General features: G+C 37.0%; 2 protein-coding genes across 5 annotated transcripts in view; both read left to right on the plus strand.

Annotated features, from left to right (window-relative positions):
- MBTPS2 (membrane bound transcription factor peptidase, site 2) overlaps positions 1 to 25,169 on the plus strand; it is a 103,025-nt gene that overhangs the window by 3,486 nt on the left and 74,370 nt on the right. For all 4 annotated transcript variants that reach the window (XR_003966483.1, XR_003966484.1, XR_003966485.1 and 1 more), the window contains exons 2-7: positions 19 to 167; positions 2,710 to 2,950; positions 9,750 to 9,853; positions 11,528 to 11,655; positions 20,381 to 20,499; positions 21,402 to 21,582. Coding sequence is in view for 1 of the 4 variants with exons in the window: in XM_030304651.2 (XP_030160511.1) it covers positions 19 to 167; positions 2,710 to 2,950; positions 9,750 to 9,853; positions 11,528 to 11,655; positions 20,381 to 20,499; positions 21,402 to 21,582 (922 nt within the window). In the remaining 3 variants the exon portion in view is untranslated. The remainder of the gene's footprint in view (positions 1 to 18; positions 168 to 2,709; positions 2,951 to 9,749; positions 9,854 to 11,527; positions 11,656 to 20,380; positions 20,500 to 21,401; positions 21,583 to 25,169) is intronic.
- On the plus strand, positions 13,867 to 16,108 carry YY2 (YY2 transcription factor). The gene has a single exon (XM_030304652.1). The coding sequence runs from the start codon at positions 14,021 to 14,023 to the stop codon at positions 15,155 to 15,157; it is 1,137 nt and encodes a 378-aa protein (XP_030160512.1). The 5' UTR covers positions 13,867 to 14,020; the 3' UTR covers positions 15,158 to 16,108.

Consider the following 25,169-nt stretch of genomic DNA (forward strand, 5'->3'; position numbering starts at 1 on the left):
GAACTTTTTCTCTCCTAGTCATCTGTGTATTTTAAGCATTCTTATGAAGACTGGTTGGAAAACAATGGATTGAGCATCTCCCCATTTCACATAAGGTGGCAAACTGCTGTTTTCAATCGTGCCTTTTACAGTTGGGGACGGCGGAAAGCGAGGATGCTTTACCAGTGGTATTCTTCATTTTTCTTTTTGGTTTAAAGTAATCATTGTGATCATGAGAAATGCTTGTCAAATGAGCTATTTCCATCATTTTCAATCTACTGAGTTTTAAAATATTGACAGTATAAAACGTCTGGTTTTCTATAAACTTAAATGGGATTACATCATTGTGCTTTTGCATACATCAGAAATCAAGGTTCTATACCTTATCTGGATAGTAGTACATGGGTGCACACGTAAAAATTCAGTGAGCAGTACATTTGACACTTGTGCACTTTACTGTGTAAGTTATTCACTAATAGAAATGCCAAAAAATTGGAACATTTTCCATCATGAAATTAATTCTGTAGAATTCTGTCCCCTATCATAACACATAGAAACAAGGGTCCTGGGAGTCATAGGATACCCAAAAGTCTTCAGGCTTTCCCCTATACTTCTTTTCTGATAGTCCTCCTGGGTAATGGTATTTAAAATATTTCACAGCCAGTAAAGCATATGCACAAACCACTAGGCAAAATGATCAGCCAGATTGTAGCAGCAGGGTTCTGGAGTCCCCTGGCCATGCCAGGTATACTCCTTTTAAGTTATTATTTTTTTTTAATCAAGGAGCATATAGTTTATTGTTAGGAGGTTTATAATGATCTCTGGGCCACCCTAAGGACCAACACATTTTGTAGTTGACAGAATTTCTAGTATGGGTGTAAAGGGCCTTTGTCTGAATTCCTTTTTGCTAAAATTTTAGCACCACATGTTACAGAGCTAAATGTAAACAGGTCATTAAAAAGCAGAAAATGCAATAGCAAATCAAAGCAAGCAAAATAGAAGGAAATAATAAAGAGCAGAAATCAGAGAGATAAAAACTATACAGTAAAGAAAATCAGCAAAGCCAAATGTTGGTTCTTTGAAAAGATTAATAAAACTGATAAACCCCTTCCATAATTCTGAAGAGGAAAACACAAGTAACAAAAATCAGAATTGAATGGTTAGTATCAAAAAGATAAGTAACAAGCGTTATTGAGAATGCTGAGAAAAGGGAACCCTCGTGCACTATTGATGGTAATATAAATTGGTGAAACCACTGTGGAAAACAATATGGAGGTTCCTCAAAAATATTAACAACTGAAATACCACCAGATGGTAGCTACACTTGTGGTGAACATAGCATAATGTATAAACTTGTTGAATCACTATGTTGTACACTGAAACATAGTGTGTCAACTATACTTCATTGTGTGTCAACTGTACTTCAATTAAAAAAAAAAAATACCATATGATATTTACCCATACCAATGGATATTTACCCAAAGAAAACAAAAACACTAATTCAAAAAGATATATACACCACTATGCTTATTGCAGCATTATTTACAATAGCTGTGATACAGAAGCAACCCAAGTGTCCGTCAATAGATGAATAGATAAAGAGGATGTGGTATATATACATAGTGGAATATTACTCAACCATAAAAAAGAATGAGATCTGGCCATTTGCAACAACAAGGATGGAACTAGAAGCTTTATTCTAAGCGAACTAAGAGAAAGAAAAATACCATATGATTCCATTTATATACGGAATATAAAAAACAAAACCAATGAAGAGCCAAACAAAATATGCAGAGACTTAAATACAGACAACAAATTGGTAGTTACCGGAGGGGAGGTAGGTAGGGGTATGGGTGAAATAAATAAAGGGGTTTAAGACATACAAACTTCCAGTTACAAAATAAGTCACAGAGATGAAAAAGTACAGCACAGGGAATATAGTCAATAATACTGTAACAATATTGTATGTCGACTACACTGTACGTGATGAATCTTGAATAATGTATAGAATCAATATGTTGTACACTTGAAAGTAATGCAACAGTGTATGTTAATTGCACTTCAATTTTTAAAAAATCAGAATTGAGAAAAGGGAACACGACTGCAGATTCCATGTACATTTTTTCAAAATGAAACGATTGTGAACAACTCCATGCCTATAAATTTGACAATGTAGACAAAATGGACAAGTTCGTTGAAAAACACAACTTACCAAAAAGTGAAGAAATGTAATAGATTATTCCCAACTATAGAAGGGTAATTTGTAATTATTGTAATTATTAAAACAGTAGAAGAAGGAAACTGTTGTTAAATTTTACCATGTTAATATTTAAGCTCATCACAAAATAATAGCTAAAATAAAATGCAAACAAAAGAATTGGAGATAAAAAAGAAATGGATGTCTGTAATGTCAAAAGAGCTTTTATAATTATGTGAGAACAAGATCAAAACAATTCTATGTAAATGGACAAAAGAGAGGAAAGAAACTTTATTGGGAACAATATTCAGCCTCTTCAGTTATGCGAGAGTTGTAAATTACTACAACTGCTTAAAAGAGACCAGTGCCTGTGTTTCAGTCATGTATCTCAAGTTCAGGTAGGAAAATGAAGCAGAGTTATTGAAATTTTTAGCCATTATTTTGAAGCTATGAAATGTGGCTGGTCAATAAATTTGCTAACCCGTGAATTTTGAGGAAGTGTATGTTTATGCAATTTTGCTTCCTCCCGGCAGGTTCAATTTTGGAATGGTGTTTGGCGTAATTGCTATGTTCAGCTCTTTTTTTCTCCTGGGGAAAACGCTGATGCAGACTTTGGCACAAATGATGGCTGACTCACCCTCTTCTTATTCTTCTTCCTCTTCTTCCTCTTCCTCTTCTTCCTCTTCCTCTTCTTCCTCTTCTTCCTCTTCATCATCTTCCTCTTCCTCCTCTTCTTCCTCCTCACTTCACAATGAACAAGTGCTACAAGTTGTGGTAAGTACCTTCTTTTTGCTTTAAATTTATTGCAACATGAATATAAGATATTTCTTCTGGCTAGCATAACTCCTATCCATGTTATAAATATGGAAACAGATGAAAAGTCTCACGATTTCTCAAATTACCTGCTTAAACAAAAATATTAATAGGAACGTAGCAAAGATTTGTTGGAATATGTAGTAGGGGTGGTAGTAGTAGTAATAGAACAAATGGACCATGAAAACTGTCTACAATTACACAGATATTTGAATTAACTTAGTATCTTCTTGAGGTGTTAAATGATTGTTTCTATCAAGGAATAAGCATGCTGATTTAAGATCTCTATAATGTATAAATAAATTGCATTTTAACCCTATGCAAAGTGTTGCCTTTCCTCTTCATGTCTTTCAGACTCTAACCAATAATATCCTTTTAATTAAAGATATAAGACCTTGAATGGTCACTGTGATTTCCTGATGTGAAGAATAATGTGCTGAGTTTTACTCCTTAGACTGTAAGCCATTTATAATAATTCTCATTTCAAAGCACATGTATAAACAAACCTATACCGTATTGATCCATGTCTCCAGGGTTTAGAAGGGTGCTTTACCATTGACTTTTATTTCAAATTTTTCACATGTGTATTTTTTATTTTCATGAGTCGTGGATGTTATGTTCTTAATCATGCTCTTATTAATGGAATAGACTAAGAGCTAATAATATATTTTTTAACTCATTTTTTGTGGTTTCTAGTAGGCTGGGTCACTATGGGGATATTTAGAAGTCATTAGTAGAGAATGATAATGAATCTCTCTTATGGTAATAGCTCTTTTTTAGAGGTTGAAAGGATTTGCCAGGTATGGCCTTAGAAGAGATGATTAATCTCCTCAACAATTACTAAGTATATTCTGCTAACTGGCCATATGCTGAGTCCTGCTTATATGGGGAACAAAATCCAATCCTAGCACTCAGGAAGTTTTAGTCTAGAGGGAGAGCTGCTGTGATTGTGCTATAGTTGGACAGAGTACAAGGTGCTGTGAGAACAGAGAAAAGGCATGCTGAGATGTGCCTGGCACTGGGAAGAGAGGAGAGGAGAGCTTCAAGGGAAGGGTGAGGAGAGTCCTCAAAGCCTCTAAGAAAAGATGGCAATTGAGCATCCCAATAACAGAGGGAACCTTATAATATGGAAAGGTGGGGGATTAGGGGAGAATAATAGAATAATAATAAAACCTAGGTAATATACATGCTTTCTATGTGAGGTTTTTGTGCCCATTTTATTTTATTCTTTAACAATCTATGGGTAAGTATCTCATCACAGATAAGAAAAGCAAGGCAGAGAGATGTTAAGTCACTTGCCTGTGGTCACAGCTCATAAATAGTGGGTCCATCACTCACCCACCACTGACCTCAGAGCCATCATGCTCTATTCCCTTAAGAAAGACCACTAATTCTTCAAGGAACTATAAACTAACTTTGACCTGTGTCTAGGAGGTATATGGTGGAAGGTATATGATGCAGGAGATAAAATAGGAAATACCGGTAAGGCCTGGGTTATGAAAGATCATCCTAAGGAGTTTTGATTTAGGGGGGTGTCTAGCTAGCTCAGTTGGTAGAGATGCGACTCTTGATCTTGGGTTTTGAGTTCAACCCCAGTGTTGGGTGTGGAGATTACTAAGTAGTTTTGATTTTTACTTGTAGATAACAGGTCTGTATAAAATGGACCAAAGGAGGGTTACACTGAAGATGGGAAGAGCACATTAGAGGGCACTTTGGAATAATTCACTGTAGAAGTGATACAGATCTAAACTAAATTGGTGGTAAGAAGAAGGAAGGAGGCAGATTCAAAGGGTCTTTTAGAGTGGAGTTCTCAGGCCTTGGTGTTTAAGTGAATGTGAGGCTGGAACAAGAGGGAAGAGTTAAGGACGACTCTCAGGCTACATGATTGGTTATTGTTTGCCAAAGAAGAGGATAGTAGAGAAAGAAGCAGGTTGGGAAGAAATGTGATCATTCGCCTGTCTGCCTAGGATTAGAATGATAAAGTGTAGCTCAGAGAAGAAATTATTTCTTCTTTCTGCATCTCAGTTCATTCATAGAGCTCACAAAAATGTTGACTCTGTTAGGAGTCCTGCTTTGGAATCATGAAGAAGTCAGTTGCCCTCTGTAGTACACTATGCATGTTTATGTATATATCTAAGAATGTTCTATCTCCTGGGGCGCCTGGGTGGCTCAGTTGGTTAAGTGTCTGACTTCGGCTCAGGGCATGATTTCACAGTTCATGGGTTCGAGCCCTGTGTCAGGCTCTGCACTGACAGCTCAGAACCTGGAGCCTGCTTCAGATTCTATGTCTCCCTCTCTGTCCCGTCCCACGTGTGTTCTTTCTCTCTCAAAAATAAATAATAAACGTTAAAAAAAAGAAAAAAAAAACAATGTTCTATTTCCTGGCTTTGATATGAGTTCTTGTAGCTCAGAGAATATATTTTCTATTTACATCATAATTACCTACAGCCTTATTCAGTATTAATTCCCAAAAACCTGGCACTCTGTCACTGAGAGATCAGAATTCTGGTACATCTAATACCCTGTCATGGCCAAGACAGATGGGCAGTCACATACTGTTGCCAGAAAATAAGACCTACCATCTGTTAGTATAATCACTCACTCAAATCCTTACCTTATCTCATTATTACATCCATAAGATAATAAAGCAAAGGAACCAATGTCCTATGGAATCAAGCCTACTGATTTATTTGAAATAAAGTTAAGATAACCAGGATATATTGTGATATTGAGAAAATCTGTAAGAATTAACCTTGGGGTTCCTGGGTGGCTCAGTTGGTTAAGCATGGCTCAGATCATGATCTCGAAGTCCCTGAGTTCGAGCCCTGCGTCAGGCTCTGTGCTGACAGCTCAGAGTCTAGAGCCTGCTTCAGATTCTGTGTCTCCCTCTCCCTCTGCCCCTCCCTTGCTTGCACGTGCTTGCTCTCTCTCTCTCAAAAATAAGCATTAAAAAATTTTTTTTAAGAATTAATCTTAAGTACATAAATTTAGAGAGGGGTCAGAGAAAAGGAAGCTACTTACCTGAACAGGCAGACACCTGACAACATGGAAATGGAGCAGGTATGTAGAAGAAGGTACCCTGATATTCTTAAAAAGAATCGCTTAGTAGGGTCTGAGTAAAGAGAACTTCAGATAATGAGCATCATAAAAATGTCCATATCTTTTGACCATTTACTTGTATACCACCATCTAGGACTCTAGCTTTAAGTAAACACTTCCAAATGTGGAAAAAATAGTATTCATCAAATTCTTATCCTAACATTATTTATTATGAAGAATTGGAAATAACCACAGTGTATAATTGAGGAATGCTGCTTAAGTTGTGGGATTGTCATTCAGTGAAATGCTATGTATACATTAAAGGTGAAGGTTATGAAAACTAGTTTCATAACTAGGGAAAGGACGCTTGGAATTCATGAATTTAGACAGCAATCCAAGCAACATAGTTTGAATCTTCTCTTCAGGTACTAAAGGAGTCTTAAAAGTAAAATTCTTCTATGCACAAAAATAAATTCCAGTTGAATTAAGATTGAAACAAAGTCATAAAAGACCTTGAAAGACAAAAAATAGGTTTCTGCTTATATGAACACAGAATGAGGAAGACATAAGCATAAAACTAATGGCAGAAACCATGAATGTTGATAGATTTTACTACATAAAATTTTTATATATCAAAAAACTAAAAGAAAAAATTAAAAGGCAAAAGAACTTGGGAATACATCTATGATATGTATTACAGAGGACTGATAATTGATATTTGAAGTGATCCTACAGAGCAAGAAGAAAAAAATAAACACTGTAGGAGAAAAAAATAGACAAGTCATGAGTAGGCTACTCACAAAAGACCTATCAATGGTCAGAAGTAGGGGAAACGTTAAGCTTTAATAATAAAGAAATATAAATCAAACAATGAAATACTTTTCATTTTCCTAAAATTGCAGATTTGAATAAATAAGCTTGCTCAAGGCTACAAAGGGTCTACTTTTGGAGAACAGTTTGATATGTATCAAAGTCCTTTAAATTTTGTGTAATGAAAGCATATGTTACTCTCTTTTTTTTTAGAGAGAGAGAGTGCAAGTGGGGGGAGAGGGGCAGAGGAAGAGAGAGAATTAGAGAATCTCAAGCAGGCTCCACACTCAGCACTGAGCCCAACACAGGGCTCAATCCCACAACCCTGGGACCATGACCTGAGCTAAAATCAAGAGTCAGATGCTCAACCACCTGAGCCACCCAGGAGCCCTGAAGCATAATGTTAAATATGGGACAAGGATTATTTCATTTAATCCTCAAAATTACCTTTTTATGTAAATGTAAATGTGGTTATTTCCATTTTAATAATGAGGAAATTGCACTGTTGGGAGGAATAATCCAAATTTCCTTGAGGTCACTTAGCTAGTTAATGATGGATCCAAAATGTCAAACCGAAGTGACCTGTCTCCTGAGCCTGAACCAACCATGCTGAAGAATTTTTACCCCAAAAATATTTGGATATATGTGTCCAAATATGTTTATCACAGTATAAGAGCAGAAACTTTAAACTTTAAAACAATTAAATGCCCAACAGTCTATTTTATAGAATACAGTACAGTTCTTAAAAATCATGTTGAACCCTTTCACATTGCTGGTGGGAATGCAAACTGGTACAGCCACTCTGGAAAACAGTATGGAGGTTCTTCAAAAAATTAAAAACAGAACTACCTATGGCCCAGCACTTGGCACTACTAGATATTTATCCAGAGGACACAGGAGTGCTGATTCGAAGGGGCACATACACCCCAATGTTTATAGCAGCACTATCAACAATAGCCAAAGTATGGAAAGAGCCCAAATGTCCATCGACTGATGACTGGATAAAAAAGATGTGATATATATACACAATGGAATACTACTTGGCAATCAAAAGGAATGAAATCTTTCCATTTGCAACAACATGGATGGAACTAGAGTGTGTTATGCTAAGCGAAATTAAGTCAGAGAAAGACAAATATATGATTTCACTTGTGTGGAATTTAATGTACAAAACAGATGAACACAAGGAAGGGAAGCAAAAATAATATAAACAGAGAGGGAGACAAACCATAAGAGACTCTTAAGTACGGAGAACAAACTGAGGGTTGCTGGAGGAGTGTTGGCTGGGGGGATAGGCTAAATGGGCAAGGAGCATTAAGGAGGACACTTGTTGGGATGAGCACTGAGTGTTACATGTAAGTGATGAATCACTAAATTCTATTCCTGAAATCATTATTACACTATATGATAACCAACTTGGATTTAAATTTAAAAAAAAATAAAAATAGGGGCGCCTGAGTGGCTCAGTTAAGTGTCCAACTTCAGCTCAGGTCATGATCTCATGGCTCGTGAGTTGCATCGGGTTCTGTGCTGATAGCTCAGAGCCTGGAGCCTGCTTCAGATTCTGTGTCTCCCTCCCTCTCTGCCCCTCCCCCACTCACACTCTGTCTCTCCCTCAAGAATAAACATTAAAAAAAATTTTTTTTAAATACAAATTAAAAAATGTTGAACCAGAAAACACTCATGGAAAAAATGTTTGTGATACTATTAAGTGAGAGGGGCAGATGTCAAAACCATGTTTATAATAAAAATATAATTCTTAAAAATATATGTATGTGAAAAGACTAGAAGAACATACATTAAAACATTGAGAATGGTTTTTGGTTTTGTGTTTGGGGAGCAGGAGTATAGTCTTCTGTTTTTCTTTTGAGTTTTTCAGTTTTCCTGCTTTAAACACATTTTGTAATTAAAGTAATAAGAGCAAGAATTTCCTCTAGAAGGATACTTTTAGGGTCCCAACTCCTGGACTGTGAGAAATAGATGCTCAGTATGTGAATAATATAAATGATGCTTGGTGTGCCCCCACTTAACCTAATTTATAGACTCCTTAACAGATGACATAACTCAAGAGTGATTATTTATCGTATGAGAAGATTCTTGGGTATCTATAAGACTTTACCATGCAGCTCTTACAATAGCAAACTTCCCTTGTGTATGCAGTGATACATACAAATGCATCATCTTAGGAGCATGTGATTGCAAGACGACTTCTTCATAGGTCCTTAATATGTCTGTCTATTCCAGACAACTTACTTTCTGCATTAAATTTCAGTTTTAATATAATACGTATAATTTTGATACTCTTTTTCTGACCACTCTACTACACAAATTGTTGGAATCCAAGAAATGGACAGCACAGTGCTCCCACACCAATAAGGCACTTTATTACAGTACCCTTAATTACCAGCACTCATGTTACTTGAGAATACTAAAATGAAAACTCATTGATGAGGGGCAGGAATATCCTATATTACTTAAGTATCTGGAACCTTGCAGGAACAATTCAGAGGCAGGATTAAGATTGTAACAAAAATTTCCAAATCAGGCTTCTAGCCTTTGAGGGTAGAACAGTTGCTGACTCCTTGTCACTGTCACTCCGCATTCCCTGGCACTTAGCCAGGCTCCCTAATTCTTTCCCACGGTGAAGACTCCAGGAAGTCAAAGTTTCAACGTTTTTAACCTTGTGTTTCCTGTTCTCTTTATATTAGTGCTGTGCTTAGTTCAAAAACTGCCTAGTTCAAAAAGCTGATTTTTTACTTCTATTGTGAAAGAAGTAGAGAAGTGAACTATTGATACTCCTATCACTTTTAGTTTACAGAACCTTCGGCCTGGAAGTTTAAGCTTTAATACAGAGTGAACATCATGGTTTCTTGGTCCCCACCTGTGTATTTATCATTGTGTCTATGAACAGGTTCCTGGTATCAATTTACCTGTCAACCAACTGACCTATTTCTTCGCTGCAGTTCTCATTAGTGGTGTTGTACATGAAATTGGACATGGGATAGCAGCTATTAGGTAATGATATTTTTCTTTCTACTAATGCAAAAAAAAGCTTTTTACTTAGTAGGGTTTATTACTAAAATCTGCTTCATTTGATACTTTTTCTTTCTGTGAATATTGCCTAGTGCAAATCCACATTATTTTGAGGTAACTACTCTTTTATAAAGATTAATATATTGATGAATATAGTCAATTAACCATGTGCACACTGTAATCATTTGACAGCATGGTTATATCTTCATGGTGTTTCAAGATTTTAATCGAACCCTGAAACCTAATCTTTCTATTCATCATTAGGTCAGAATGATAACCACTGCACTTGGAGCCCACCGACCTGCCTTCTTATTACTTTGTTTGACTTATTGGCCAAAATACTTTCCTGCTTCCACTAATAGCCTCTGCTGGCTAGAGCAGGAACATTGAAAGCTCTGAATTTGTTAACAAATATCATAGCCTATCTAGAAACCTAAGTAAAAGAAGACAAGAGAGGATGAGACCTGGGTCTTTCTTCAAGTATCATGCCCTGTTCTTGTCTTGACTACTCAAATGTATATTGTAATTATGCCTGAGCATTTTAAAGGCTCCTAAACTTATAAATTTGTGATAGGGAAGCACAATTCCCCCTTCACTCCTACTGGTAATTACTGCCATGATGAACACACATACTGATGGGAATGTGTTTTATCCTCTGGGTATGTGGACCAGATAAAAGGTTTTATAGGAGAAGATGTAATCACTTCTTATTACTTTCCTGTTGCTTATGAACAAGACTCTGTTGACTGCTAATAAACTCTCAATCTCGACAAAGCATATACTGCCACATGTAGTGGTTTAAGTGGGCAGCTACTTTTTCTTTTTTAATCTCTCATCTTTGCTTCCATACTTTTAGCATTGTAGCTTTTAGAGTTTTACATACAAAATCATTGTTATTAACAGTTTAATACTTCACAGTATGTTTGTGAAATAGTATGGGTAATCTTTTATAAAAACCAACTGTCAAGTAAAAGCGAATTTTACAGTCATCTTAAATATATAGTACTAAATGACAGCACAGTATATTTAGGGGATGGTTTTTTTGGAGTAGCTGTTTGGTCTTATGAGGCTGTTAAATATAATTCCATTTTTAGAGACTGAATTGATAACAAATGGTTCTCTTAAGGACAATCTGAACATTATGGATATTTAGGTATACTTATTTTAACATCAATAGGAATACACTTAGATAAACCTCCACTTTTGTTTATATTAGCCAAGATAAATATATTTAGATACTTTACTTGAATTATATTTTCTGTTGTGTTCTTCTCTGAAAATAATTCAGAGTAAACAGTTGAAGTGTTTTTCATTTAGTTCCTCATGGAAATATTAACCATTTCTTTTTATATGTGACTAATTTCAAGTTATTTGTTCAGCATACTGGTTTCTAAAAGTTTTGAAGTTTTAAGTCTATTTCAGAATACCCTTATTTTACAAAATGCAATTTCTCAGATAACCAAACTGGTATGCTGTTGTAAAATTGTAAGATAAATATATATCATATATTTGGGTATATTTTCCTTGACTGTCTAGAGAGACTTGTTTTTTAACCAAGAATTTAAATTATAGTGGGAAGTTTTAAGATTAAATACATTATTAATTGGAAAAATGCAATACTAGTAGTAAATTCCTTTTTTTTATTTGATTTCTTAGGGAACAAGTTCGATTTAATGGCTTTGGGATTTTTCTCTTCATTATTTATCCTGGAGCATTTGTTGATCTGTTCACCACTCATTTGCAACTTATATCACCGGTCCAGCAGCTAAGGATATTCTGTGCAGGTAACAGACTTAAATTTCTTTATTCATCTGTGTGTTGTTATGGAAAGTATTCACATCACAAATGAAAACATCTCACTTTTTGGTTGATAAATTCAGCTTATAAGATTCTCAGTCAAAAGTAATAAAGCAAGGGGCACCTGGCTGGCTCAGTCTAAGGAGCATGTGACTCTTGAGCTCAGGGTCATGCGTCCAAGCCCCACATTGCATGTAGAGATTACTTAAGTAAATATTAAAAGAAAAAAATAAAGCAAAATTATTTATACACTCCAGTTTCTTCAGTAAAAACAACAAATTATTTTAAAAAGGTTGAAAGTAAAATTAACAGAATATACCATGCAAATGTGAACAGAAAATATGACTACATTAAGTTAGTTAGACATAGGGGGTCACTTAATAATCATAAGGAGTGTAATCCACAATGAAAATGTAATCATTGTGAATCTTACTGCATCAACTAACAAACTATCAAAACGAAAATGGAAAAGTACAAGAAAAAAAACCAACAAATTTAATAAAGGAAGTTAATCTCATCTCTCAACACATGGCAGTAAGATGAGAAGTCAGATCATCAAAACTAATTAGTAAATTAAAAATCAATAGATATGTCAAACCCTATACCATGACAGTTTCTTTTCAAGTGACCATGAAACATAAAAATTGACGAATTTAATTCAAAACATAATTGTTTTATACAATTATACTACATACATACATACATACATTTATACTACATAATTGTAGTATATTTAAAAGTGATAATGAAATAATGTGTAAAGTTTTGCTAAAAGGAAAAGTCACTCCCTTATGTAGTTACTATGAAATAAATGAAAATAAATGTTAAACATTCAACTGAAGAAGTGAGAAAAGAACTATAAAATAGTTAAGAGATGATGTCATTAATAAAGATGTAGGTAGAAAAAAATAATAATAATAAAAAAATTTAAATATAAGAGGTTTGGGGCGCCTGGATGGTTAAGTGTCTGACTTCGGCTCCGGTCATGATCTCCCTGTTCGTGGGTTCGAGCCCCGCGTCAGGCTGACTCTGTGCTGACAGCTCGGAGCCTGGAGCCTGCTTTGGATTCTGTGTCTCCCCCTCTCTCTGTCCCTCCCCTGCTCACGCTCTCTCTCTCTCTGCCTCTCAAAAATGAATAAACATTAAGAAAATTAAAAAATAAAAATATAAGAGGTTTTTTGAAGAAAAAAAGATTATACTGGGAGAAAGCATCAATAGAATTTATAGTCAGATTGGGGAATGACAACTGATACAGAGAAAATTAAAACAACTATTTTAAAAAGTGTTCTTTATTCATCTCTGCAAAGAACTTTCAAAACCTTGGGTGATTATTAAATATAAATGGCGTAAACTCCAGAGGACAAAGAAAAAAATCTCAATAGCCTAATTACAATGGGAGAAAATAAGAAAGTTGCTGAAGAATGCCCCCAAAAGTTTCATAGGGGTAATTCTTTCCAATCTTAAAGGAAAAGGTTTTTTTTTTTTTTAATTCCAATTTAGTATAAACTTTTCAGATCACATGGAGAAGGAAACTTAAAAAAAATTTTTTAAGCTAATAGAGCACTGATACAACATCTTGGAAAGTACCAAAAACTCTACCTCTGGTGTATCTAAACAATACAAGGATGGCTCAACATTAGGAAATCTATTTTGAGGTAGTAAACATTATTTACCATTGGGGGAAAAAGAAATCCTCGTCTGAGCAGGTATCGGACTGAGTAACAAAATTCATCATCCATTAATGGCTAAAAAGCAAAAATCCTTAGTAAAGGTTAAAAATAGCTGGATACTTCTTAATGGTTAACACTTGAAAGTATTCCTATTAAAGGATAAGGCAAGCAATCCCATTATCAATTAACACTGGTACTGTTAAATGGTCTCTAAATGTGGGTCAGTACAATAAGAGAAAAAGACAAATAGTATAAAGGAGTAAGCTTTTTTTTTTTTTTAAGATATTGTTGTATGCCTTGCAGTGGGTGGTGGGGGGAAGAAAACATGAAAATCAACGGAAATGTAGAAAACTTCAGGGAAGAAGCTGGTTACTGAATTAATATTCAAACAACAGCGTGGCGTTGGGGGTGGGGGGAACGTGTGCGTGAGGGCTGGAGCGTCCACGAGTGCGTGGGTGTGCACGTGAGCACGCGCTTGCTGAGGCGCTGGGAAGCGCATGCGCCAGTGGCGCCCAGAAGCCCCCGCGGTCTTCCGCGTTCTCGGCGTCCTCGCGTCGTCAACCGCTTTCGCGTCTTCCGCCGCAACCGTCGCTCTGTGGGGCTCGCCTTTTTCTTTCGCAGCCTTATCCGCAGCCTTCCAGTCGCCACCTGCTCTTCCAGGAGCCAAAACCGCTGCCGAGCCATGGCCTCAGAGGATTCTCTCAACATCCCCCCAGAAAATTCAGAGTTACTTAAAGATATTACGGAGCTGCGCCAGATCCACGTGGAGGCCGTGCCTGTGGAGACCGTCCCTGTGGAGACTATGTCGATGGAAACCATGACAGAGTACGAGATTGTCGACGGCAGTTGGGTCCACGGAGGCCACCACCAACCGCCTCTGATCGCGCTGCAGCCGCTGTTTACCAGCAACTCGAGCCAAGAAGACCACGACCAGGACATAATCATGGTGCAGACGCAGGAGGAAGTGGTGGGCTACTACGAGTCAGACGACCTGCAGGCCAGCAACAATTTCAAGGACCAGGTGGTCATCCCGCTCGGTGAAGACGACGATTTCCAGCAGACCCTGGCTTCCTTGGCAGCTTCACCGTCGTCGTCAGCGGTCAGCCACAGCAGGAAGCGCAGCAGCCAAAGCAAGAAGTCGAGCGGTAAGAAGAATTACACCGATAGTGAGGCCCACGGGGGAAGTAGCAGCTCTGAGATTGGCAGCAAGAAGTGGGAGCAGAAGCAGGTGCAGGTCAAAACCCTGGAGGATGAGTTCTCCATCACCCTGTGGCCCCCAGATGACCAAAGAGACCAGGAGACAGGGAAGATTGAGGAATCAGCTCCTGATTATTCAGAGTACCTGACAGGGAAGAAGCTTCCTCCTGAAGGACTACCTGGTATTGATCTCTCAGATCCTAAACAACTAGCAGAATTTACTAAAATGAAGCCAAAAAAAAAAGAAGATGCTCCAAGAACAGTAGCTTGTCCTCATAAAGGTTGCGAGAAGATGTTCAAGGATAACTCTGCTTTGCGAAAACATCTGCACATCCACGGTCCTAGAGTCCACGTATGTGCAGAATGTGGCAAAGCTTTTGTCGAGAGCTCCAAACTAAAACGACATCAGCTGGTGCACACTGGAGAGAAGCCCTTTCAGTGCACATTTGAAGGCTGCGGAAAACGCTTTTCCCTGGATTTCAATTTGCGTACACATGTGCGAATCCATACCGGAGACAGGCCCTACGTGTGCCCCTTTGATGGTTGTAATAAGAAGTTTGCTCAGTCAACTAACCTGAAATCTCATATCTTAACGCATGCTAAAAACAAAAACAGCCAGTAAGAAGGGAAGACCCTTCTCAAAGTTGGGAAGTGTCTTCCAGGAGCATGATTGAAAATGAATATGCCACTTTTGTGTATTGTTTGTAGGAAATAATATTTTTATTGATTCCTGTATAAATAAGGGTCATGTTTTGATAGAGCAGTAAAAATAAAAGTAAAAAGTAAAATATATATATTTAATATATATACCTTTATATAACATTGTTAGGGTGCTATATCTTGTTCTGTAATACTATTTGAAAAACATGGTGTTTTGTAATGTTTGGTCCCAACAAGGATAATTTATGAACCTCACATCAAAAGATGGTTCTTTATACAACTCTTCTAAAAATGGGACTTCTTTTCACATTTTTTAAAATACGAAGTTCACCTATTGCTCACAAATTTTTAAAGTGTAATTTCCAAATGTTCATATTTATAGTTTTAGGAATATGTTTAGTAATTATTTGTATGGTTTTTCTGAAGGTTGATAACTTTGCTTGGAATAGATTTTCTTTAAAACAATGAACAGTAACCTACATGAAGTATTTTCCTGTTTAAAAAGAGTTATATAGGCTTTGTTTGCTATCTTAATTTTGGTTGTATTCTTTGATGTTAAAACATTTTTCATAACTATCTTTTAGCTGCATTGATTTATGTAGTATTGAATATTAGATGTGACTTAATAGTCAAATTCAATCTATTTTAGTCATTTTATTTCCCCAAAATACTGCAGATGGTGTTTAGTATAACTTCTTTGCATGTTCAGTTAAGAGAGTGGTACTTAGTTGTAGAATGTATTTTGTATGTATTGACTTTTAACACTTGATAACACTTTTTAACATCTTGTGTAATAGAAGAAGCAAAAATAAAATAACCTTTTCCAAAGATGGAAAAAAAACTTGTCTGTGTAAATACCGTAGCTAGAAAATAGAGAAAATGGGCAGGTTGTTAGTGGCATCAGGTGAATAGAGGCTAGGGATGCTGCTAAACATCCTACAATACACAACAACATGTTCCCCACAACATAGAATTATTTGGCTCAAAATGCCAATAGTGCTGTTAAAAACTCCTGTTCTAGAAAAAGTAAAAGAACAAATATTCCTTTGGTATACTTATAAACAAATCATTAATGGACAACACGTTGTTTAAATAAAGGAAACGTGTTGTACCACCCTTCTTGCCACTTAGCCATCATGGGCAAATCTGGAATCCAGAGGGGTGATCTCATACCAGCTGCGTCCCTGACAAGTCCCTGACCAGAGATAAGAGGCTGCTCAGAAAGTCAAGAAAGCACGCTGTTGTTTGGGTGGGAAAACAGCATGGTCTGTGCTATGACTGTGTGGTGGGATTATCCTGATAAGGGAGTGATGGTGAGAGTGCAAGCATCTAGGCAATCCTGGTAGAGCTGGGAGAAAGCTGGATTTATTTATTTATTTATTTATTTATTTATTTTTAATTTTTTTCAACGTTTATTTATTTTTGGGACAGAGAGAGACAGAGCATGAACGGGGGAGGGGCAGAGAGAGAGGGAGACACAGAATCGGAAACAGGCTCCAGGCTCTGAGCCATCAGCCCAGAGCCTGACGCGGGGCTCGAACTCACGGACCGCGAGATCGTGACCTGGCTGAAGTCGGACGCTTAACCGACTGCGCCACCCAGGCGCCCCAAAGCTGGATTTAATATAAACATAACAGTGGCAAATGTAATAGGCTAGGGTTGTGGGGGGAGGGGTGGAAGATGGATAATTTTGTGAAATTGTGTTGGGACCAGCTACTTGGTGGGGCAGTGGGGAGGAGGGCGGTTATAGCTGTATCCCTAAGTTAGTTTCACTAGAGAGTAAATTCCACTAGGCAAAAACAAGTTTTTAATTTTGTTTTTTTTTCAAATGAAGCTATGAAAGCAATACAAGAAAACCCTAGGTGACTATCTTCTATAATTTTGAACTGGGAAAGGCTTAATGCAAAGGAGCAATTTGACCATACCAAAATGTAAAATGTCTGCATAGGCAGAACTATAAACCAAGCCAAAATACAAACTGGGGGAAAAATTGTAATACTCTTACAAAGGACTAAATTTTTCAATATATACATTCAATAATGATACATACAAATTAGTAAAAAAAAAAAATGTAAATGCGATAGATAGAAATAGTTCTCAGACAACAGAAATACAAATAGCCTTTTAATAAACATGAAAGATGTACAAGCTTACTCAAATCACAACAGATTTTACTTTTCACCTAGCGGATGACAAAGTCTAACATATTCCTAGCATCTAGGATTATTTACAGGGTAGGGAAACATGCCAGTTATGAGAATATCAATTAATGCAGGCTCATTGGAGGTCAATTTTAATGCACATTGTTTTTGACCCAGCAATTCCATTTCTATGGAATTTTCCATACCATCACAGATGCATACTTAATTAGATATATAACAATATGAACAAAGCTGTTTATTGTAGCATTGTATGAAAAAGTTAAAGCAGCCTATGTTATCATTAGTAGGGAACCTTATAAATAAGTCAATATGTTTTAAAAAATGAATTACTCTGTAATGGTTATAAGAACTGGGCATTCTGATAAACTAGTAAAATAATGGATGTAAGAAAATTAGTAAAGTACTAGATGTAAGAAATGGGATAAATAGAATATGCAAATAAGGAAAAAGTCCAAAGTTCAAAAATGTAAAATCAAAATACAGTTTCCAGTAGATACTTTGATACAATTGGTGTATTTATTTTTTTTTTAATTTTTTTTTTCAATGTTTATTTATTTTTGGGACAGAGAGAGACAGAGCATGAACGGGGGAGGGGCAGAGAGAGAGGGAGACACAGAATCGGAAACAGGCTCCAGGCTCTGAGCCATCAGCCCAAAGCCTGACGCGGGGCTCGAACTCACGGACCGCGAGATCGTGACCTGGCTGAAGTCGGACGCTTAACCGACTGCGCCACCCAGGCGCCCCACAATTGGTGTATTTAAAAGATCTCTCTCTGTATAGAACAGAAAAGATTGTTTACCCATAATGTCCTGGACTAGAGTTGCCCTGGATATTTCTGGAATTAAAACAAGTTACAACACTCCAAAAAAAAAAAAAAAAGAAAAGAAAAGAACATCTTAACAGTATGAATAAGGTACAAGAAACTTGTCTTGGGTATCTGCTGTAATTAAAAATAACAATGGCTTAAACTCTCATACAACATTCCAAATGTAAGTAGTTCAGCACTGAAATGTTTTTTTTTTAATTTTTTTTTTCAACGTTTATTTATTTTTGGGACAGAGAGAGACAGAGCATGAACGGGGAAGGGGCAGAGAGAGAGGGAGACACAGAATCGGAAACAGGCTCCAAGCTCTGAGCCATCAGCCCAGAGCCTGACACGGGGCTCGAACTCACGGACCGCGAGATTGTGACCTGGCTGGAGTCGGACGCTTAACCGACTGCACCACCCAGGCGCCCCCAGCACTGAAATGTTAATTGTGTTATTTGGAGGACTCGGGCTCTTCTGTCTTGTTAGCTCACTATTCCCAACATGCAGCTTTTGTGTCATAGACTCAGGCTTGTCTCTATCTTAGCTACATTCCAGCCATAAGGACAATGATATCCCCATCACCTCCACTCATATCCTGTTAGTCAAAGCAGTCATATGGCCGAACTCAGATTCCTGCAAGTCTGGGAAATGTCTTTAGGTTACATTTCTATCACTATAAAACATTGGCTTTCAACCACTGGTGCTGTCACCCTCCTGTAGATGTTTGGAATGTGTGGGGGGCAGGGAGCATTCCTTGGTTGTCTCAGTGAAGGGAGAGTACTAATGGCATTCAGTGGGTGGGAGCCAGAAAGGCTAAATATCCTGGGGTGCGAGGGACAGACTTGCACAAATAAGAATTGCAAGGTTCAGAGTGCTAGTAGAGCCCCCACTCTGCCCCATGAGAAAAACTGGTACAAGAAGGAAAGGATCGGTATGGGGGAGGAGGATATCTAGTGCTATGCTAGTGATTGTTTAACCCCTGGCTCTGGGAGGGAGAGTGAGGAGCTCTGATATGTAGCATTTGCTGGTTTCTGTGGTATAATTACTCCTGCCATGGCCAATTTTAAGGTACCAACCCAAAGTCCCTGAAGGAGGAATTAGGAAGAGATGTACACAGTCTGCTGTGGCAAGCTGGCAGGACCAGCCTCCAGCACACCACTGGGTTCACCTTAACCATTTCTGCATATATGATAGAGATGGTTATAGTCTGTGACATGGTGTAAGATACATACTTTAGTTCATCAATAATACTCTCCTTAATAGTTTAATTCTTAAAACAATCTCTTTTTCTGAGTACCATTTGGATTTCCTTTATATATATAAACATATATATGTGTGTGTGTGTGTTGAAATTTATTTTTTTCCATTTTATTTTATTTTATTAATATAATTTATTGTCAAATTGGTTTCCATACAACACCCAGTGCTCATCCCAACAGGTGCCCTCCTCTGTTCCCATCACCCACTTTCCCCTCTCCCCTACCCCCATCTACCCTTAGTTTGTTCTCAGTCCTTAAGAGTGTCTTATGGTTTGCCTCCCTCCCTCTCTGTAACTTTCTTTTTTTCCACTTCCCCTCCCCCATGGTCTTCTGTTAAGTTTCTGAAGACCCACATATGAGTGAAAACATATGGTATCTGTCTTTCTCTGCCTGGCGTATTTCACTTACTATAATACCCTCCAGTTCCATCCACATTGCTGCAAATGGCCAGATTTCATTCTTTCTCATTGCCAAGTAGTATTCCATTGTATATATAAACCACATCTACTTTACCCATTCGTCCATAACCCAGCTCAGCAAGAATGTTTTTTATTTAGTCTTAACTTTTATTTGAATAGCTCTGGAATTTTTTTCAAAGATCACAAGTATGTTTTGATTAATAATGTATATGTTTTCTGAAAAGAGGATAAAGTGAGTAGAAATTCAATTTATGTTTTATATGTGTATTAGAATATAGATTCTCTTAATGTTAAGTCATATTAGTATGTCGTCTTCTTAATGTGGTATAAACATGCTCATTTTACATTTCACTATCTGAAATGGAAGGGGCCTCTAACTGAACATCTGTCTGCTGTACTAGTAAGTAGATCTGTCTGCTTCGCGGCTTCTTCTGGTTACTTCAGTAATTTATCAGAATGCCCAGGTGTTATGAAGTCCAGATACCTAGATCATTCCTGCCCTTGGTTGAGCTGACTTTTTTTTTTTTCTCTTTTCAGGTATCTGGCATAATTTCGTCCTTGCACTCCTAGGTATTTTAGCTCTCGTGCTCCTCCCTGTAATTCTCTTGCCGTTTTACTACACTGGAGTTGGGGTGCTCATCACTGAAGTTGCTGAGGTAAATAATGAGGATTACTTGGGGCATCCTTTTACCAGATTGTGATGTAACACAGCATTTTATGATGTCAGGAACTTTTATTCAAGTTCTCATATACAAAATGCTCAGTTTTTCCTGAAGAAATTGCTGTCATCCTTTTAAATTGAACAGAAAGTTTTGTGGAAGACATTGGCTTTTTAAAAATACTTAAATTTGTTTCTGTTCTGAGTTACAAAGATAGTATCAAGGTTTTCTACCTGTAGTTTGTTGATAAAATGCATCATTTAACTTTACTGTTTATTTTTATAACTGCGCTTTTGAGACAAATGTCCTTACTCCTAAGTAAGAAGATTGAAACCTAGGCTAGCCAGCTGGAACATTTCATGGGAGTTAAGTAAATGTCTTCAACTCTGTATTTCACTCCCTTAAACAATAATTACTGCAATGGCATCAAGTCTGTTCAGGCTTTCAGAAAAGGAAAATTACCTTTGTGAACAACTGACTCACATATTCATTGTGCTGTGGTATTGTCTGTATATTTGGGACTGTGTTTAGATAAGGACTTGTCTTACAATTTTATCCACCGAGGATATACAAGATAATGAAGGCATTCTGGTGACTACTTTCACAAAAAATTTTAATAAGCCGTTTGGGAAAAACTTTATCATTTTAATCTTCATAGTTGGCAAGTGGGGTTTCTTTAGTTGTGAAAAATTCAATTAGAGAAGTAGGAAAAGTAACTATAATTGTTAGGTTGATTTTGTTAATGTTCTAGGACTGTACATCTTGGATTCAAAGCTGGATTATTTTCTGCATTAGCCAAAATATTCTATTTAATTAAATCAGAGTCTTTAATTGTTTGGTCAGATAAATCATAGCTTGTCTTCATATATTATCTGATTTGGTTGTACCCTCTTCCCAAGGACTCACCTGCCATTGGACCCAGAGGCCTTTTTGTGGGAGACCTTGTCACCCATCTACAGGATTGTCCTGTTACTAATGTACAAGATTGGAATGAATGTCTAGATACCATCGCCTATGAGCCCCAAATTGGTTACTGTATTAGTGCATCAACTTTACAGCAGTTAAGCTTCCCAGTTAGAGGTGTGTATATTTCTTCAGTATAATATCATGTTTCAGGGGCGCCTGGGTGGCTCAGTCGGTTAAGTGTCCAACTCTTGGTTTCACTTCAGGTTATGGTCTCACAGTTTATGAGTCCAAGCTCCTCATAGGGCTGTCAGCACAGAGCCCGCTTGGGATCCTCTCTCTCCCTCTCTCTCTGCCCCTGCCCTGCTCGCTCACTCTCTCTCTCTCCCAAAATAAATAATAATATTTTAATAATATTTTTAAATAGTAATAACATTAATAGTAATAATAATATCATGCTTCAAGCAGCAGTACTTGGCCATTCACCAATTCTTAGCCCATGTCTATAGATTTATTTTGTTCTAATTTTTTTAAATAAATCAGTAAAGTAATAATAGGCACAAACTAGTATCTTGGTAAGTTGGATACTAATATTTATATATTGTTCAATGTCTAATTTCATAATATCATATTTGACTTTCAAGACTCTAGTATCTAATTCTTTCCACATTCAGAAGAACTTGTGTTAAGTCAGCATTCAAGCTCAACCATAACCAATTAACTAAATTCCAGTAATTAAATACTCCCATGCTATATGGATGCTGTCATATCCAAAGCTATTTGGGGTAGAGTTATTGTATGTGGCAGGCATCCAGAGGAAGTCATGTTGGTATCTGAAAATATCCTCTGAAGTCAGATCTGTTGTTCTGTGTAGCAAGCGACAAGGTGAAGCAAGTTTATTCTCAGATGCTCCCAAATTTATTTTGAGTTCTTTCAGCTCTGAAAAATCAGCCTCCCAACTCTTTATATAAAATCATGGGGCCCAGATTATTTTGAGTGTTTAAAAACAAAAATTATATTCACGGATTATATCTTTAGGTCAAGAAATGCCCTGGAATGCTTGTCCACATCTACTGGGGTTAGGAAATATGATAAATAATCAGGAATAACTTCACTGAAGTACTATGTACAACAGTGGCAGAGTAATAAGAATTGATTTAAAAATTTTTTTTCAAATATAATCTTTCATATATTACCCATTTTTAAGAACTTTTATTACTGTAAAAACTTTTCAAACATACATAAAAGTCAAGAAAGTAGTAGAGGGGTGCCTGGCTGACTCAGTCAGAGGAACATGCTACTCTTGATCTCGGGGTTGTGAGTTCGAGCCCACACTGGGTGTAGAGATTACTTAAATAAAACTTAGGAAAGAAAAGAAAAGTAGTATAAATGGAACCTTATATATCATTCTCCCAGCTTCCGTAATTATCAACATTTTTCCAGCTTTTACATCTAATTATCCCACTTTTGAGGGGAGTATTTTTAAGCACATCTCAGGCATCATATCATTTCATCCATGAACTTTAGCATGTCTTTAGTACATGATGACTTTTTAAACATGACCACAGTACTATTATTCACACCTAACAAAATTAGCACTAATTCCTAATATCTAGTCAGTATTCACTTTTCTCTAACTACTTTTTTTTTTAATTTTTAAAAAATATTTATTTATTTATTTATTTATTTTGAGAGACAGGGGAGGGGCAGAGAGTGAGGAGAGAAGAATCCCAAGCAGGCTCTGCTCTATCAGTACAGTGCCCAACGTGGGGCTCAAATTCGCAAACCATGAGACCATGACCTGAGCTGAAATCAAGAGTTGGATCCTTAACTGACTGAGCCACTGAAGCGCCCCCTTACCTGCTTTTTTTAATAGTTGATTTCAAGTTGGATGGTATGTCTTTTAAGTGTCTTTGAGCTTGGAACAATTCCCCCTGGTGTTTTTTTCTTTTTTAGGTTTTTTTTTTTTTGAGATCTCATTTAAGAAACTGTCACTTGTTTTGTTGAACTCCCCATATTCTGGATTTGTCTGGCTCTGTATTATGCTTATGATGTCATTAACGTGTTCAGATAGCCTCCAGATTTTCTATAGATGGTCATTAGGTGTAGACACTTGACTAAATTCAGGATCCACTTTTTGAGGGGGTGAAAATACTTCATAGGTGGCGCTCACTACTTCCTATTGCATCATGTCAAGAGGTACCCAATGTCTAGTCTTCTCCCTTGTGGTAATGTTAACATTGTTCAGTGGGCTAACCTGATTCTTTAAGGTTGAAATATTTATACTTTTTACTATTCTCAAGAGCCACTTAGCATCTTCCCAAACATTTCAGATGATGGAAGGTTGGTATATGACCTGTAATGTGTTCTTCTCTGAGAGAAATGATCCATTATTTCACACTTCTTAGGTCCTTTATCATTTTCCTCCAATTTCTCTAAATTTGGTGTAATATGTATTGAATTACAAAAGCCAAACTGACCCAGTAATCAAAGTTCTCTCTAGTAGAATTGTTTTATTGTTTTATTTAGGATATCTGCATTTCAAATGTTTAAGGTTTTGCTCCTTTCCTGGCATACAAAATGAAAATGAAAATTTTCCTGGAAATACTCTGAAACTCTTTTCTTTCCTTTTTTTTTTTTTAATTTTTTTTTAATGTTTTATTTATTTTTGAGATAGGGAGAGACAGAGCATGAACAGGGGAGGGTCAGAGAGAGGGAGACACAGAATGTGAAACAGGCTCCAGGCTCTGAGCTGTCAGCACAGAGCCCGACGTGGGGCTCGAACTCACGGACCGCGAGATCATGACCCGAGCCGAAGTCGGCCGCTTAACCGACTGAGCCACCCAGGCGCCCCTCCTTTTTTTTTTTTTTTTTTTTTTAACATTTACTTATTATTTTTGAGAGAGAGAGACAGAGTGCAAACAGGGGGAGGGGCAGAGAGAGAGGGAGACACAGAATCCAAACTAGTCTCTAGGCTCCAAGCTGTCAGCAAAGAGCCCAACACAGGGCTCAAACCCACGAAGCACGAGATCATGACCTGAGCCGAAGTCAGATCTTTAACCAACTGAGCCACCCCGGTGCCCTTCTGAAACTCTTTCGTTGTCAGCTTTTTGAGTATTTCACTGTTATGTATTTGGGAGGTATTTGTGTTAAAACATAAAGCAGATATTACTCTTTCTACTTAATAAAAAAAATCAATCCCAAAGTAATTCTTCAATATCTATTTCATCTCCTTAGGAGTGACTGTATTAGGATACATGTTGATTTTACATGATGACTGTTGACTATGTCTGATAAACCTGTACCTCTATTTAACCATTTTTAGATGGAGTGAATACATTTAGCCAGTTTATAGGAATCTTAATGACTGTAAATTTAAATTAAATTAAAATATATACTAAATTAATTTTAATGGCAGACTTGACCACTGAGGCTGTAGATATTTTAAAGAAAACTATGGATTATGGTGCCTGGATGGCTCAGTCGGTTAAGCGTCTGACTCTTCATTTCGGCTCATGTCATGATCTCACTGTTTGTGGGATCAAGCCCCACATCAGGCTCTGCACTGAAAGCATGGAGCCTATTTGAGATTCTCCCTCTCTCTCTGCCCTCCCTCCCTCTCTCTCTCTTCTCTCTCTCTCCAAATCAATAAATAAACTTTTTTAAGAAAAGAAAGCTATGGCTTAATAGTATTTTATATGTATCTAGGTACATTTTTTTATCCTTAGTTATAAAGAGAGGGAAAAGATACAATTAAATATGGT

This window comes from Lynx canadensis, chromosome X (assembly GCF_007474595.2).
Source record: "Lynx canadensis isolate LIC74 chromosome X, mLynCan4.pri.v2, whole genome shotgun sequence".
NCBI lineage: Eukaryota > Metazoa > Chordata > Mammalia > Carnivora > Felidae > Lynx > Lynx canadensis.